Raw genomic sequence first — 14,424 nt, forward strand, 5'->3', positions numbered from 1 at the left:
CAATATATATACTATGAATATATACATACGTACGTATGTATGTTCAACAATATTTTGAAAATTCGTTTTGTATTTATTTTGATGTGTGTGCTTTCGCGTTACTTGTGCACAATTTTGTGTGATTATTAATTTGACCCAATTTCGCTGACAGCTGAAAAGTCGGCAAATATTGTGTAGATGGCCAACACTCTTTGGGGCTATCTATCTTTAACAGCACGATGATGATGCTTATGCTGCTGATGATGATGAGTTGTAGGCCTCAGCGAAGCAAAGGTGTTGTTTATACCCTCGAGCAATTAGGCAAACGCAGCATGTGGTGTTGAACCACAAATAAATATGGGTCATTATATCATATACAACTAATTTCAAGTATTTATAACACTCGTTTAAATAATTAGCTAAAGGGTATTCGAGATGTGCTGATGCATATTGTGTAATTTTGTAATATGTTTGCAGGCATTTCGTCAGTCAAGAGTCATTCAAAGATATTTGGTAATTTGTCAAATGAGCCGCGAGTTCGCGTTCAGCTTCATCATCCAACTGACAGTTTTGTGACAGTTGCTGTGACAGGACTTTCCGCATTATTAGCCAGCATCAGCGCACTATATTTGCATATGTGCATATGAAAGCGATAACTAAAAGATGCCAATTGCCAATAGTCGATTGTCGGTTGCATTTCGGAGTGCCGAAAGATGAAAGTGCTTCAAATGCAAGGCAGCTGTTAATTCTGCCAATTATCCAATGTGTCAATTGGTTGCCTGTTGTCAATTGTCGCTGTTCGAGATGTGCTAATAAATTATTTTAATTGGAATATCAGCACAAGAGAGAGGAGGGACTGCGAGTGCGAGAGACTAACACACTTGTACAACGATGCGTATAATTAATTTCGCAGATTGCGCATACGCCACGTAAAGTGTAAGCAAGTGCAAAACAAAGGCTGCAATTTATCATTTGACTTGTGCAAAAATCTGCATGTCTGCACCAATTACAAATTAAATACATCAGCCAGCTAGAGGAGCTTCAGCGATGCAGCAGACAAAAGACGCCACAAAATTAACTTGTCCCAAAGCAAAAACTAAGTGCCGGACTTGGCACTTGGCACATCGGGCACCAAGCACTAAGCATCAGGCATCAGGCAACGGGCCAACGTGTCGCCTCGGTGCAATATTTGGTTTGACAGAACGAGTGCAGAAAGCGAAGGCGTTGTTGGCGTTGCGGTCTGTGCTGCCCAAAAGGCGGCCCCGCCTCCTCAGCTCCTGCTGTAAAATGTTTTGTGCTGTAAATAATCGCATTCTCGTCAAATGGCAAAACATGTTGGCCATTTAATTGGGTTTGTTTTTATATTTTTTTTGGTGAGGCACTGGAGCCCACGCATGAGAAATAGCTAAATGAAAAGCTGCCTCTCATAAAGATGCACAAATTATGTCTTATTAAGTGTGAAGAGTCGAGTCCGAGCGAACCACTTGGCTGCATTTGTCATACGCGTTTTGCCTGTCGCAGCAAATTATGCAAAAGGCAAATAAAAAACTATAAATGCGATATATAAATATTTTGGCCCAGAGCGCAACATTTGTAAACATATATTTCGAGGGGCTGTCAGAGACGCTCAGATGACTTCCAAGTTTCGGTTTCAGTTCCAGCCCGACGCATTTGCTCCGGGCGTTTGCTCGTTAATTGCACCGGAAGTGCCGTCATCACAAATTTGTTTTCGAGCGCATGCAGAATGAATATTATTATTATTATTATGATTATTTATTTACTTATTTTGTTGTGTTATTTATTTACGTACGCGAATTTATGTGAATGTGTGTGTGTGTGTGTGTGTGTGCACATTTATTATTGTTAATGCTTTTTGCGCCAGCCAATTAAATGCTGCTTCTGCTTCTGCTGTTGTGTGTGGTCAAGAAATCAAACAAGAGTAAAACTTGAATATTACTTTTTGCATGAGGTTCGCATATAAATCTTTGTGAGCCCATGAATCACAATGCCAATGCGAACGAATACTTCTTCTTTTTTTGCTGTCCCAACCCATAGATATATAGATATACATATGTATTCTGAAACATTCCCCGACAACTTTGCATAATCCTCAGCGTTGTCAACTTAGCGCTGCCTTTGTGATGTCTCCCAGACTGGGCGTGCTTCGCCTTATGCCTTGTGCCTTGTGCCTTGTGCGATATGCCTTGTGTCGTCTGGACACTTTCGCATCCAAATTAATTGAGTCATGCCAGACACCCACAAATCACACACACACATCACACACACAGAGGTATAGAAGATGCTTTTGGCGTTAGTTGGCTACCCCAAAAAACATGAGTCAGTGCTCAAGTCGGAATTGCTGCGCATCGGTAAGCCACCTTACAAGCTATCTCCAAAATATTTTGCGTCGCTGCAAGTGTGCAACTTGTGGCAACTCAAGCTGCCAAACAATGCGAAAATGTGGCAAATATGCAAGTTAGCAAATCAAAACATAGCAACGAAGGCAACCGCAACCCAAAGACAAGTTTTGCTCCAGGTCTTCTCTTCGTGTCACACACGCCATGCCACATTCTGTGGCACAATGCAATGCAAGGTAGATTTTTGGCAGTGTGAACAGTGAATGCCGGAGAAAGTTGTCGTCGTCGTCGTCGTCGTCGCACTTGCCAAAATATGTATTTTCAATTCTTTTGTTTTGTTTCCTATTATATTTATTTTACAATCCAAATTTATACACTCGCAACATTTTGCTGTTGCATTCAATTTTCAATACAGAGGCAAGAATTGCATTATTTCTTTTTTAAAAAGCAAAAGAAGTCTGTTGAAGTTGCATTTTATATTTATTTAAAGTAAAGAAAATATGGAAATATAATTCTTTATGTTTAAAACAGCAACATCAAAACAACTTTTAATTAAAAGTAGACTTAATTCTTGATTAAATTGTATTTTAACCAATTAAAAACATTACATTTTCAAACCAAATTTATATAATTGAAGTATTCTATAAATATGCTTTTGAATTCAAATAAAGTTTGCATTAAATTTATTTATTTCAAGTTGAGCAAATATCGAAATATATTAATTTATTCCTAATACAAAAAAAAAGACTCAGAAATAAAAGTAAACATGTTTACATAGTTGAATTATATTTATTATATTATTTTTGTATTATTTTAAAAGATTAATTGAAACTTTCCATAAATATGCTTCTGAATTCAAATAAAGCTTGTTGTACTGACCTTTTGCGGCAAACAAACACAAAATTTACAAGTCGGCTTATGTTGTAGTAAAGTTAATTATGCGCTTGTAACAACAACAAATTAGCAACAAAGTATTTGCCAAGGCTAGACTCAAGCTCAACTCAACTTGGCTCGACTCAACTCGACTCGACTAAACTTGACTTTACTTGGCTCTATCGGACATACTACAGACAATCGGAGGCAAATTTCTTGTAAATTATAATACAAAAACAAATTGAAAAACCAATTTCGCATGCGTCAAAGTGCGACCGCAGAGAAATAAAATAGTAACAACAGCAACACCAACAACAACTGTAAAATGGGCCTGCTAGCCCATTAGGCATTCAAATGCTTACAACGCGAATACCGAATGGTGAATTGCTTGAATAGCGGGAGGAAGATGTCGAGGGCAAGGCAAGGGGCGGGTAATCGCGGGGCTTCGTCGAACGCCCTTTACCTTGCTGACATACATTTTATGCTAAATAGCCGACGGCGAAACGGACGGGATATGAAGAGCTTCAATGTTGTTGTTGCTGTTGCTGTTGCTGTTGTTGTTGCTGCTGCTGTTGTTGGTGAATTCATTTGTGCTGGTTATGTCAGTGGGTCTAGTGGATCTGTTGTCTTCGACCCACTAATTTGGCAATAAAGTAAACGGTGAATATATTTTTTGTCTGTTTTGCTTGTAACCTTCAAAAAAACTCCAAACAACAACAAAAACAACAACAGCGAAGTACACGCGCATTTACATTTGAGACAAAACAACTTTTGAGCAAAACTTTTTCAAGCATATTAACATTTTGTGCTTCTTCAAAATTAACTTTGTTTTATGTTTGTCAGATATTTTATGTTACACATTGATTGCCTGATATCTGGAGCATAGAATGAATGCATAAATTAATCAATTTATAATTAAATTATAATTTGATATCGGCTAAAGATGAAACGATGAATTTTTTAAATGCGTAAAGGTAATTTTTATGGCCGAGAAAAATGCTGAATTTGGCGTTTCAAAAAAAAATTATAAAAAATAATTAGAACAATTTCGTTGAACAAAAAAAAAGTTGAAAGACACAATTTAAATGAGGGGCGTATACTTAATATTAATAGGGTAGGTTGAGTAGAATTTAATATTTAAATTCATATTATATTTTATTAATTATTATAAAATTCTCATTTATATGAAATTGTGTTATATATATAACTTAAATAAAAATAAGAATTATAAAAGTAATAAAAATACATAACTTTGTTGCCCGGGTATATCTACTTCGATACCAAAAATCAAGCAAAATTCTTATCATTTTTTTTGTTACTTTTCATATAGTGTAAATAATTCTTTTTTGTGCCAAGTTAAAATCGCTTACAAGCGCCAACAAACTTGGCTCGCAACATTAAAAAATCATTTCTGCTGATTTGTTTAAACAAAACTTTTGCACTGTGCTTTTTATTGTTGACTCAGCTGGTGGGGCTGGGGCCAAGCTGGAAGCTCTCAGCTTACAATGTTGGACCCACTGGCGCCAACAGCCAACACAGCCAACTACAACAGCGGGGCTGCCCTCTTGAAGGCCCCGCAACACATAAGCGCCAGCAGCAACCACAGCAGAAAATAGCAAATGGCAAATGGCAAAACGCAAAACTGCAATCAAAAATAAACATATAAAATAACCAAAAAATAATTTAACTTACTCCAAAACGTTTTGCCATTTACAATGCTTTACAGCAATAACGAAAGCCGCTAAAGTGCTGTAATGGGCCCGCTTAGTTGGCCCATAAAATGTTGTTCAACAGTTTTTTGCTGGCCAACTGTTTTCTATACTACATATGTATGTATATTGTATTTATTTTCGCATATGTTATGACTCTGCAGACATTTAAGGACTTGTTCGAGTTAACGAGCTAGTTGCGAGTTTATCTGAGCGTGATCTTGACTTCTTATCAATATGGCCGCAGGATGCAATTTCGCAAACTGCAATTTAATTTATCTGAAATTGGAATTAAACAACATTTGGAAATGGTTCAATTAACTCACAGAGATTTGTATTTCCGAATAGATTTGAATCATTTTAAGCATATTTTAAATAGCTGTAATTTAACTATGCTTTTTTATTTTGTTTGCCAAACAAGTTTTGTTTCTTTGTTTTTTTGATTTGTTTTTGCTGTTTTCATTTGGTATTCTGTGCAAAAGGCCAGCGGACCGTGCAGTTTGGTCGAGTCGACGACTTCCATTTCGGTTCCCGAACTACTCTTAATCACTTCCCCCTCCTCGTCTCCCCTGGCAGTTGCTGCTGCGTTTTTGGTCGCGTTGCATGCGCGTGTTCTAATGCGAAATTAATTCAACATGTTTTGTTTTTTATTATTTTATTTTGCCAACGTATGTAATTTTTGTTTTCTGTGTTGTCGGTTTTGGCAAATTAAAATCTTGCAAAAAAGCAGAAACCCACAAAAATTCTATAGCTAATTTTACTACGACTAGTTAGTTAGTTAGTTGGCTAAATCGCAGCTGCTGCTGCAGTCAACTGGTTTCTGTTGTTTTTTATAGCCAAATATGCGATATCTTTTTTTCTTTGCGCTTTTTTTTTTGAGGTTTATGTCTTGTTATGCGCTCGGTTGTCGTTAATGAACGAAGGTCAGTTTTATGCCGGTTCACTTTTCTGCGCAGCGGTCAAACACTGCCAATATGCATATTTTATAATATGCTAGCCAAATTGAATAGTTTCGATTTTGGTCATACTTGTCTCAACGCGATCTTATGCGGGTGTGGAAGAAATATCATCGGCAATTTCATTACTTCCTTTAGGCAACAACAGCACAAAGTTTTTTTCATTTTAGTTTGTGAAGCTAATTTATCACAAAAAAGTCTTTTCAATAGAAACAAATTTCTAAGGCAACATATTTGCAATAGATATTTATTTTGAGACCAGAAAAATTGGATTTTTATTTTGTTTTTACAGTATCAAACAACACTAAAAATCTTAATAGTAAATTTGTCATCAAAGAAAATTGAATTTTTTAAAAACTTATCAGAAATAGATAAATTATGTGAAATAATATAAACATTTGTTTTGCTTACTTTTGATTTATTATCAAATAACTTTGCTTTAGTTTTGTAAATTTGGAATCAATAGAAATTTATTTTTGAAACAAATATCAGAAATATGTTATACTAAAAAATTGTCACAAAAATTTTACATAGTGATTTTTGTAAATTTCCAATTAAAATCTAGGAACAGATAATCTAAAATAGCATTCACAATTGTTTGGCTTACTTTTGTGTCATTATCATCAAAAATCTCTGATTTAATTTTATACATTTTGCAATCAAAGAAAATTGAATTCTGAAACCAACAACCATACAATGCATATCATATCTAGCTGCAGATCATATTCTGCGATCAGTTTGCTTAGCCCAGCTGCTTCGAAAGGGTTATCGATCTGGCTGTACGCTGCAAGAACACGGCGAAAGCAGCTTTGCAGCAGTCCAATAGTTGTACTTGAAAAAGCGGCAACGATCCACGTCGCCGCCTCCTGAGATATGGATATAGAGATATGGATAGATTTGGCTGAAAGCTCAGAGCGCAGAGCACTCTCAGCGCTCAGCCCAGTCACTGAACCGCCCCTTTCCGCAGTCGTTTGGCTTTTCCGTTGCCCCGGCGGCTCATGTGAAATGCAAACAGGCAATTAAATGGCGTTGCAAAAGGCGCAAAACTTTTCAATGCGCCGCAGTTGCAGTTGCAGTTGTTGCACTTGCCCAGGCAATGCAACGTGTGTGTGTATATGTGTGTGTGTGTGTGAGTGTGTGTGCGCATGCGTCCAGTTTTTACAGTTTTATTAACTGCATTTTTATCTAGCTGCAGCCAAACAACTCGCAGCAAACTGCACGAACTGGCTCTGAAAACTCCGGTGCATGGAGCGGAAAAAACATTGCCAATGTTGTTGCTGTTGCGGCTGCTTGCAGATGTTGTTGTTGTGTCTGTTGCTGTTGCTGCTGTTCGAATCGCACGAAATACCCTTTTGGCCAAGAATTTGCTTGAGCTTAAGGTACCCAAACAGGAGGAGGAGGAAGCTGCTTTGCCGCCTTGTTGCCGCACTTGTTTTCTGCCTTGCTGCAAACCAGTTGAGCGTCTAACTGTTCACCATGCCAGCCAAGCAGCCAGCCAGCCAGTTGGGGCAAGTGCAACAGCAACAGCAACAGCAATAGCCACAGCAAATGGCAGTCGTAGCTGGTCCGTTGGATCTTTGCTTATTACTTATAGAATTTATTTGGCCCACAACAAAACCAGGCAGCCAACACGACTGACTTGTAAAAAAAAAGAATATAAAAAAAAAAGAATAAAATAATGATAACTGCTGAATCGTAAAAAAAAGGTTGTACACAACAAACAAAAAATATGCAACGAACTACAGGCATTTGTCTGCTCCTGGGCAGCAACAGCAGCGGAAATTGTTTGTCCTACAAATATTGTAAAAAAAAAAAGAATACGAATAAATGGAGAAGAACAGAGCTTGTTGTTAAATGTATTTGTTCTCATTGGAGGACTGGTTGTTGTAATAGAGATAGCGCTGCCAGGCACGGGCTGTTTTCCTTATAGGGGCAATCAGCCATCGACAACTTGGGGCCAATTCAGGTTGCAGCAACCACGGTTGCAGTTGCAGTTGCACTTCCAGTTGCAGTTGCAGTTGCAGTTACCGTTGCAATTGGCATATTTACCAAGGAATGTCAACAATTTCCTTTTAATAATTTGCCAGTCTGACGGGTTTTTAGGCCTTTCTATTATTTCTGAGTGTGTTGTGTCTTTTTGTTGGCAACTCAATCAGTTGGCTATAAGGCAATTAATTAATTGGCCAAGCAGATGCTTAGCCACAGAATACTGAGGCACAAAGTGCTTTGGCTCTGGCTACTTGCCTCAAATCCGCGCTACCGTAACATTCAAAAGTCAATATTGAAACGAGGCTGTGGAAGCTGGCAAACAGCCGCCGGAGCAACAGCAATGGCAACAGCAACGGCAGCAGCAGCTGTCACAGACACTTGGCCAACACACGCACACTCAAAGTTAGCGAGACAGGCACTTGGAGTGAAGCACTCTTAAAGTATGTATGTATATACCTGTGCACACTTTGGGAGTTGACTTTTGGCACCTAGTGTTTGGTGTTGGCCCATTTGGGGGGGACTCTGCAGTTCTTGTAATACTCTGTGGAATTTCACACGACAATTTGCGAAAGATGCTTTTGCGAATATCGCATCGCTTTGACGACATTTCGCCAAGGAATTTCGCGAGATTTTTAAATGATTTAAGTCAACTATTTAAATTTGTTCAACGACATTGTATGACTTTTTTAAATAGTAATGAATTTCCGTAAGAAAACTTTTCTACTTTTACATGATTTATTTTAACAATTGAAATTTGTCCAACATTATTGAAACTGTGTGATTTTAGTCGAATTATTCTTTTCGCTTAAACTGAATAGTAATTAATTTAAATTGGAAAACTATTTCAATTTGCCTAACAATATTGAAACTATGATATTTTTCCCTAATGATCATCTTGGAAATGTAATGAATTTACGTTGATAAATTTCTGTATTTTGAATACGCTTTGTAAATTTCACCATCATTACAACTGTGCAATTTTTGTCAAATAATCCTTTTGAATTTAAACTGAAGAGTAGCAAAGAAGGATCTAGATTTCTAAATGACTAAAGTAAACTGATCAAATTTGTCCAATTGTATGTCACTGTTGTCCTTTTGCGTATGAACTGAATGCAAATAATAAACTACACTCATACTAAATAATAATGTATATGAAATTTCGGCAATAAATTCATTCGTTTTAAATGAAATTCACATTCAAATAATACCTATTTCAATAGCAATTTTTAACATTGAATTGGGCTCAATTTTACTAAAGAATTTCTCAATATTTAATGGCTTAAGAATAACACTTAAACTTCTTTAACATTATTGAACGTTTTGCATAGTTCAACTACTTTTTGAAAGGAATATGTAATGAATATTCGTGTGATTCGCACAGTTGTTTTACACTATTCACTTGGTCTGCAATTAGGCAAATAGTTAACTTAGTATTTAATGTCAATCACATGCAATTGTCAATTAACACTTTGTGCTATGAAAAATTAACGAGGTGTCTAAGAAAATTGCACTACAACTGTTACTGAATATTTGAATACAGAAAAGAATATTAAAAATTTATGACAATTTCTTATAGTTCAAGCCAGCCAGCAATTAGGTAAAAATGCCAAGAAATTAAAATCTTGAGGTAGGGTATAAAATTTATGTAATCTTAGCCGGAAGTCATAGAAGCTTTGCAGCTGTATTTGTGTTTGCCAAAGTAAAGTAGAGAGAAATTTTAAAGGCCAGCAATTGCCTGCTTCAGTTTAATGAAGATTGACAGCTCCTCAAGGTGGGCAGACTTACTGCTAGGCTAGTTTATTAAGTGGGCCTGGCAGCGGCTTCCTGCTTTGCAATTGTCAAATGGCTGTGGATGGATTGGACTGGTCTTGGGTTAGAACGGCAAGTTGCATGTTGTTGCTGCCACACTGTGAATGGGCTACAGAAGCTCGTCAGAGTTTTGACCGAAAATTGTTGTAATTTGCAAACCGTTTACACTCCAGCTTACAGCCTGGGCGTGCCTGCATCTGATACTATAATCGAAACACTTTAATGGACACTCGAGTGTACTACCTAATACTATATTGTAGACTAGCTATAAGAACACAAAACAAAATAAAATAAATGCTTGTTAGACTGCCCGTAGTGTGTGCGTGTGTGAATCGATGTATTGGCCAAAAGGACGCCAATTAAAATAGCTAACAACTTAGAGCATACTAAACAAACAATATACAGCTATAAATAAATATCGAAATAAAAATACTCAATAAACACACACACAACACAAAGCATCAACTAAAACATTCTAGTGTAAAATGCATTTAACACATTAGCAGCATTATAAAAAAAATATATATACATATGATTTCATTTGAAATTCACCTTTTGCGTTCGTTAGCATTATTATTTAGACAAGTTTATTGTTGTTGTTGGCATCTCGACTAATAAATATTTTTCTCTATTTCTAGGTAAGCAACTTGAATGCAATATTTACTACAATTTTTGTGTGTGAGGATCAATTCATAAATATTCAAAAGTTCGCAACAACAATTCAAACAAATGCCCAGGTAATATCATCTCAATATAATTAGTTATGTTTTTATTGAACTCTATGTAGATTTAATAGTAGTAGGGCAATCAACGAATCCACCCGAAAAAAAAAAACTTTACAGCATGAATAATTGAAATGTTTGTGTTGCACTTTCTGCAAAAGGGAACTTCACAAATATCACACTGTGCAACATTTTTTCTGCTACATTTTTTTGCCAACATTCCACTTTGGCGCCTCGAACAGTGACCATAACCAAAACAGAAAAAAATAAAAGTGGAAGGAAAAAGAGCAACCACAAAAAATGCCACAAGGGTAAATAACGACACAACTGAAGGGCAAAAAGAAGAAAATAAAAGAAATAAATAAAAAGTGACTGCAACAACGGCAACAAGAGAGCAACGCTTAACCCGGTCGAGTGGCAAGTTGAGAGTGGCACGAGGCACGCAGGGGAAACGGAAAGCACTTGCCGACAGAAAAGTAAAAGCGCAAAATTGTCATAAAAAAGCGCGTAATAAAGTGGACGCCTCTCTGGGCCACGCCCACAGCCTTAATTGCTGGTCAAATAATAGCTGTAATTTTGACTGCAATAAACTTTAATGCGCACAGATAAATTTTCGTTTAAGCAAATGTATACACGGCGTTTGTCTTTGGGGCAACGATACGCTTCGGCATCGCAAACTTTGGCTTTGGCTTTCCTCTTTTGCATCAGTATGAGCAACGGTCGAACGTTTTTGTCACGCTGCAGCCGTGCTACATTGCGTATGCGCAATTTTTTAATGTGTTGCATTTGCCTGTCATATTTCTTTAATGGTTGCCATTTTTTATGACTTCAGTTTTTCGTATAAATAAAGTGGTAAATGCAATTGCAACTTGCCACGGCTGCAACAACGTCTGCGGCAAGTGACGCGTGGGCCGCAAGCAGCGGCTAATAAAGTCATAAAGCAGCAGCAACAAATTAATTAAACAAATAAACAAGACACAGTTGCGAATGCATGAGGCTGCCTCAGAGATTTGAGATGCTGATGGAGACGTTGACGTAGACGAAGTTGCAGCCACAGCGCATAACTTAGCGCTCACAAAATCTATGCAAATCTGTTAAGTCGTATGATGTCAGAGGCCAAAAAAAAAATAATACGAAATAAAAAAACAACAATTAAATATGCGGTAGTCAAGTGTAAGCGACTGCAAGAGACTCTGTAGATGTACAAAAAGATAGAAACTTGATTTTTATCTAATAAGCCAAATAATAAGGGTTAAGCTATTCTGAAATAATAAGTATCGATTAGCAAATTTTAGAAGATTCGTTGTAAATCAGAATAAAACAAAACGTAACATATTCTTAACAATATTTAATATTATATGCCATTGAGAGCTAGTCTAATTTAAACTTTTTCTACCCAAAAATTCCTTTATTTAATGAAGAATTCAATCTTATTTAAAATTATCTAAATGGGAGTTCATTTCTCTTGGTTATTATTCTTAGTTAATTTAAATTCATTATAATATTAGACAGTAATTTTGTTATTTTTCATTTATTAAATTCATTAAATTGCATTGCAAATCCTAAATTTTCTTTTATTATGTAGTAATACATTTTTGATACCACGAATTTACTTAAATACTTGAATTACATTTTATATAATTTTTTTAAAATTTAAAATCCTTTGATGAGATTGAACATTTATTATTCAAACGAACTCGCATATGATCATAATCTAGGTAGCTTTCATTTAAATACTTGCCAACTACAAGGTATAAAATAGCTCCCAAAATAATGCACCCAAACGTTGCAGATGCAGCTAAGCTGCTGCCGCTGTGTGGGCTGTGTGTGCGCATCTGTCAGATACTTTAGCCAAGTGAGGCGCGGGGATATTTACTCACCGTCGCTGTCACCTGCTCAAAAGATGGCTGCTCTAATGGCCTTTCACTGCCCACGGTTGATCTGCTATCTGTGCAGCAACATGTTGTTGCAGCAACCGCGAGACACGCTGCATTAGTCATAAATGTGTCGTCCGTTGGCAGGGAAATGTTTGAGAGTTGTTGTTTCGCATATGCTTTGCTTTTTTGGGGGGATCGCGTTGGCGAGCTTTTGGGTCAGGCTGCCTGAGTTTAGTTCCTTATTTTTGTTTTTTTTTTTTGGCTGGCATTGTTCTGCTTTTGTTCGGCTTTGGCTTTGGCTCGTGATTCGTAATAAAGTCAAGGAGAACTTAAGCTGACCAGGCAACAACAGCAGCAGGCAGAGATCAAGCGACCGGTTTGCCGCAGCATGTTCGGGGCGTGGGTGTGCCACAAGCAGCAGCAGCAGCAGCGGCAGCGGCAGCCACAAACACCAATGAGTCTTGTTGGCCTAAACCGCACTGACGGATTGCTTTCTAATGGTTACCAAATGTAAACCGCCGCCGCCGCCGCTGCTGCTGTCTGACCCTTTGCTTAGTTTCTTGGCCAGCTATTTGGCGTTGGCGTGACCACAGCGAGGCCAATAAAGGCAGCAGGCACGAAGAACTGCCAACTACATATTGTAGTTGTTGTTGTCGTTGTTGTTGTTGCTATTTACTTTTTGCTTGCATGAAAACGGTTAAATCGCCGCAGGCGCGTAACCTGTCTTGAGACCTTTTGCGCAAGTGCAAAAATTGGCCAAAGCCAGCATTTAACTGCGTCTCAGTCTCAGTCTCAGCCTCAGTCGCCGAGTCTCCGAATGAACCTCACTCAAAGTCCAAGTCGAACAGAGACCGTAATGTATCTGTGTCGTTCGGCTGCACATGGCCAGCACTTTGGCCACCACTTGGCCAGCCAGCACTTTGGGGCCGAAGCAGCATGCGATCGCCATATTTGGCTAAAATAAAATATACTGCATTTACCTTGCCATGTGGCCATTTTGGCTAGCCAAAATGCTATTGCATGCCACTTGACTTGCCGCTGCTTTACTCGTATTTGGTTAGACGTCGCCCTAGGCCCCAGCTTGAGACAGCAGCGTCTGTCTCAGTCTCAGTCAGAGTCTCAGTCTGTCTCAATCTCTCTGTCTGCCTGTTCCTCCTCCTGCCTGGCTCAAAACCCTTGCCTAAGCCGGTTTCTTTTGCATGTGCGCTCATAAATCCCAAAGAATGCTTATTTTCCCCCTCTTGCTGCAGCTTCTGCTGCTGCTGCTGTTGTTGGTAATTCAAGCTCACATTTGACTTTTAACTTTGGGCCAGCCAAAATGTGCAACGTGGCAAACCAAAATCGGCAGCGGCCATTTTGGTCATATATGTTATATGTATGTGCGTATGTGTGTGTGTGTGTGTGCCTAAATTGATTGCAATTTAGGCCAAGTGTGAGCTACGCATGGCTAACAACTCATATATCATTTTTATCTGCAATCTAACCGAGCAAGAACTCGTATTAATCGTTAGATCTGCAGTTCAACTAGGTTTTTAGTTAGTGCGTAGTTTTGACAAGTCTTTGGCTTAAAAATCTGAGTTAACTCGACAGCTGAAGATTCTTGTAGTGCCTTTTATTATAGAACAACATTCAGAATACTGATCACACATTTAATCCTAAGTATGAAAAGAAATCTTAAGCTTCTTGCGCTGTCTTTTATTTGAGGAAAGTATCTGCTAACTAATTCAATGCTAAATATCAAGAAAATATTTGAGTAATACGCACAGTTTTTTTTATCTTTTTTGCAGCGTTTTTTATTACAATAAAATATAAATTAATAAATTAAATTCATTTAAAAAAAATTGGGTAAAAATCTTTCAACTTTTTAACGTTTCTTGCAAAGTCTTTTATTAGAGAAAACTTTCTGTAAATCGAAAAGAAATTTATTTCTAAATATTATTTTAAAATCTTAGTGAACCTAATACCTGGTTGAAGCTTTTAGCAACGCATTTTATTAGAGAAGAATAGTCATAAATTTATTTGCAAATTCAATACTAAATATGAAGTAGAAATATAAGAAAAAAGCACTGCGTTAATAATCTTTTATTTGAAAAAATATGCTTTCAAAATTGAAATTATAAATATTTAGTAAAGATCGGGGTAAGTCCGACATT

At 37.3% G+C, this 14,424-nt stretch overlaps 1 protein-coding gene across 8 annotated transcripts in view; it reads left to right on the forward strand.

Moving 5' to 3' along the window:
- LOC132784121 (sex determination protein fruitless) overlaps positions 1-14,424 on the forward strand; it is a 111,372-nt gene that overhangs the window by 50,285 nt on the left and 46,663 nt on the right. Inside the window, exon 1 of one of the 8 annotated variants that reach the window (XM_060789529.1) lies at positions 10,318-10,409. The exons of the other annotated variants lie outside the window; for them this stretch is intronic. Coding sequence (XP_060645512.1) covers positions 10,402-10,409 — 8 coding nt within the window. The 5' untranslated portion in view covers positions 10,318-10,401. Of the gene's footprint in view, positions 1-10,317; positions 10,410-14,424 lie in introns of those variants that run through there. 8 annotated transcript variants of the gene reach the window in all.

This window comes from Drosophila nasuta, chromosome 2R (assembly GCF_023558535.2).
Source record: "Drosophila nasuta strain 15112-1781.00 chromosome 2R, ASM2355853v1, whole genome shotgun sequence".
Lineage (NCBI taxonomy): Eukaryota > Metazoa > Arthropoda > Insecta > Diptera > Drosophilidae > Drosophila > Drosophila nasuta.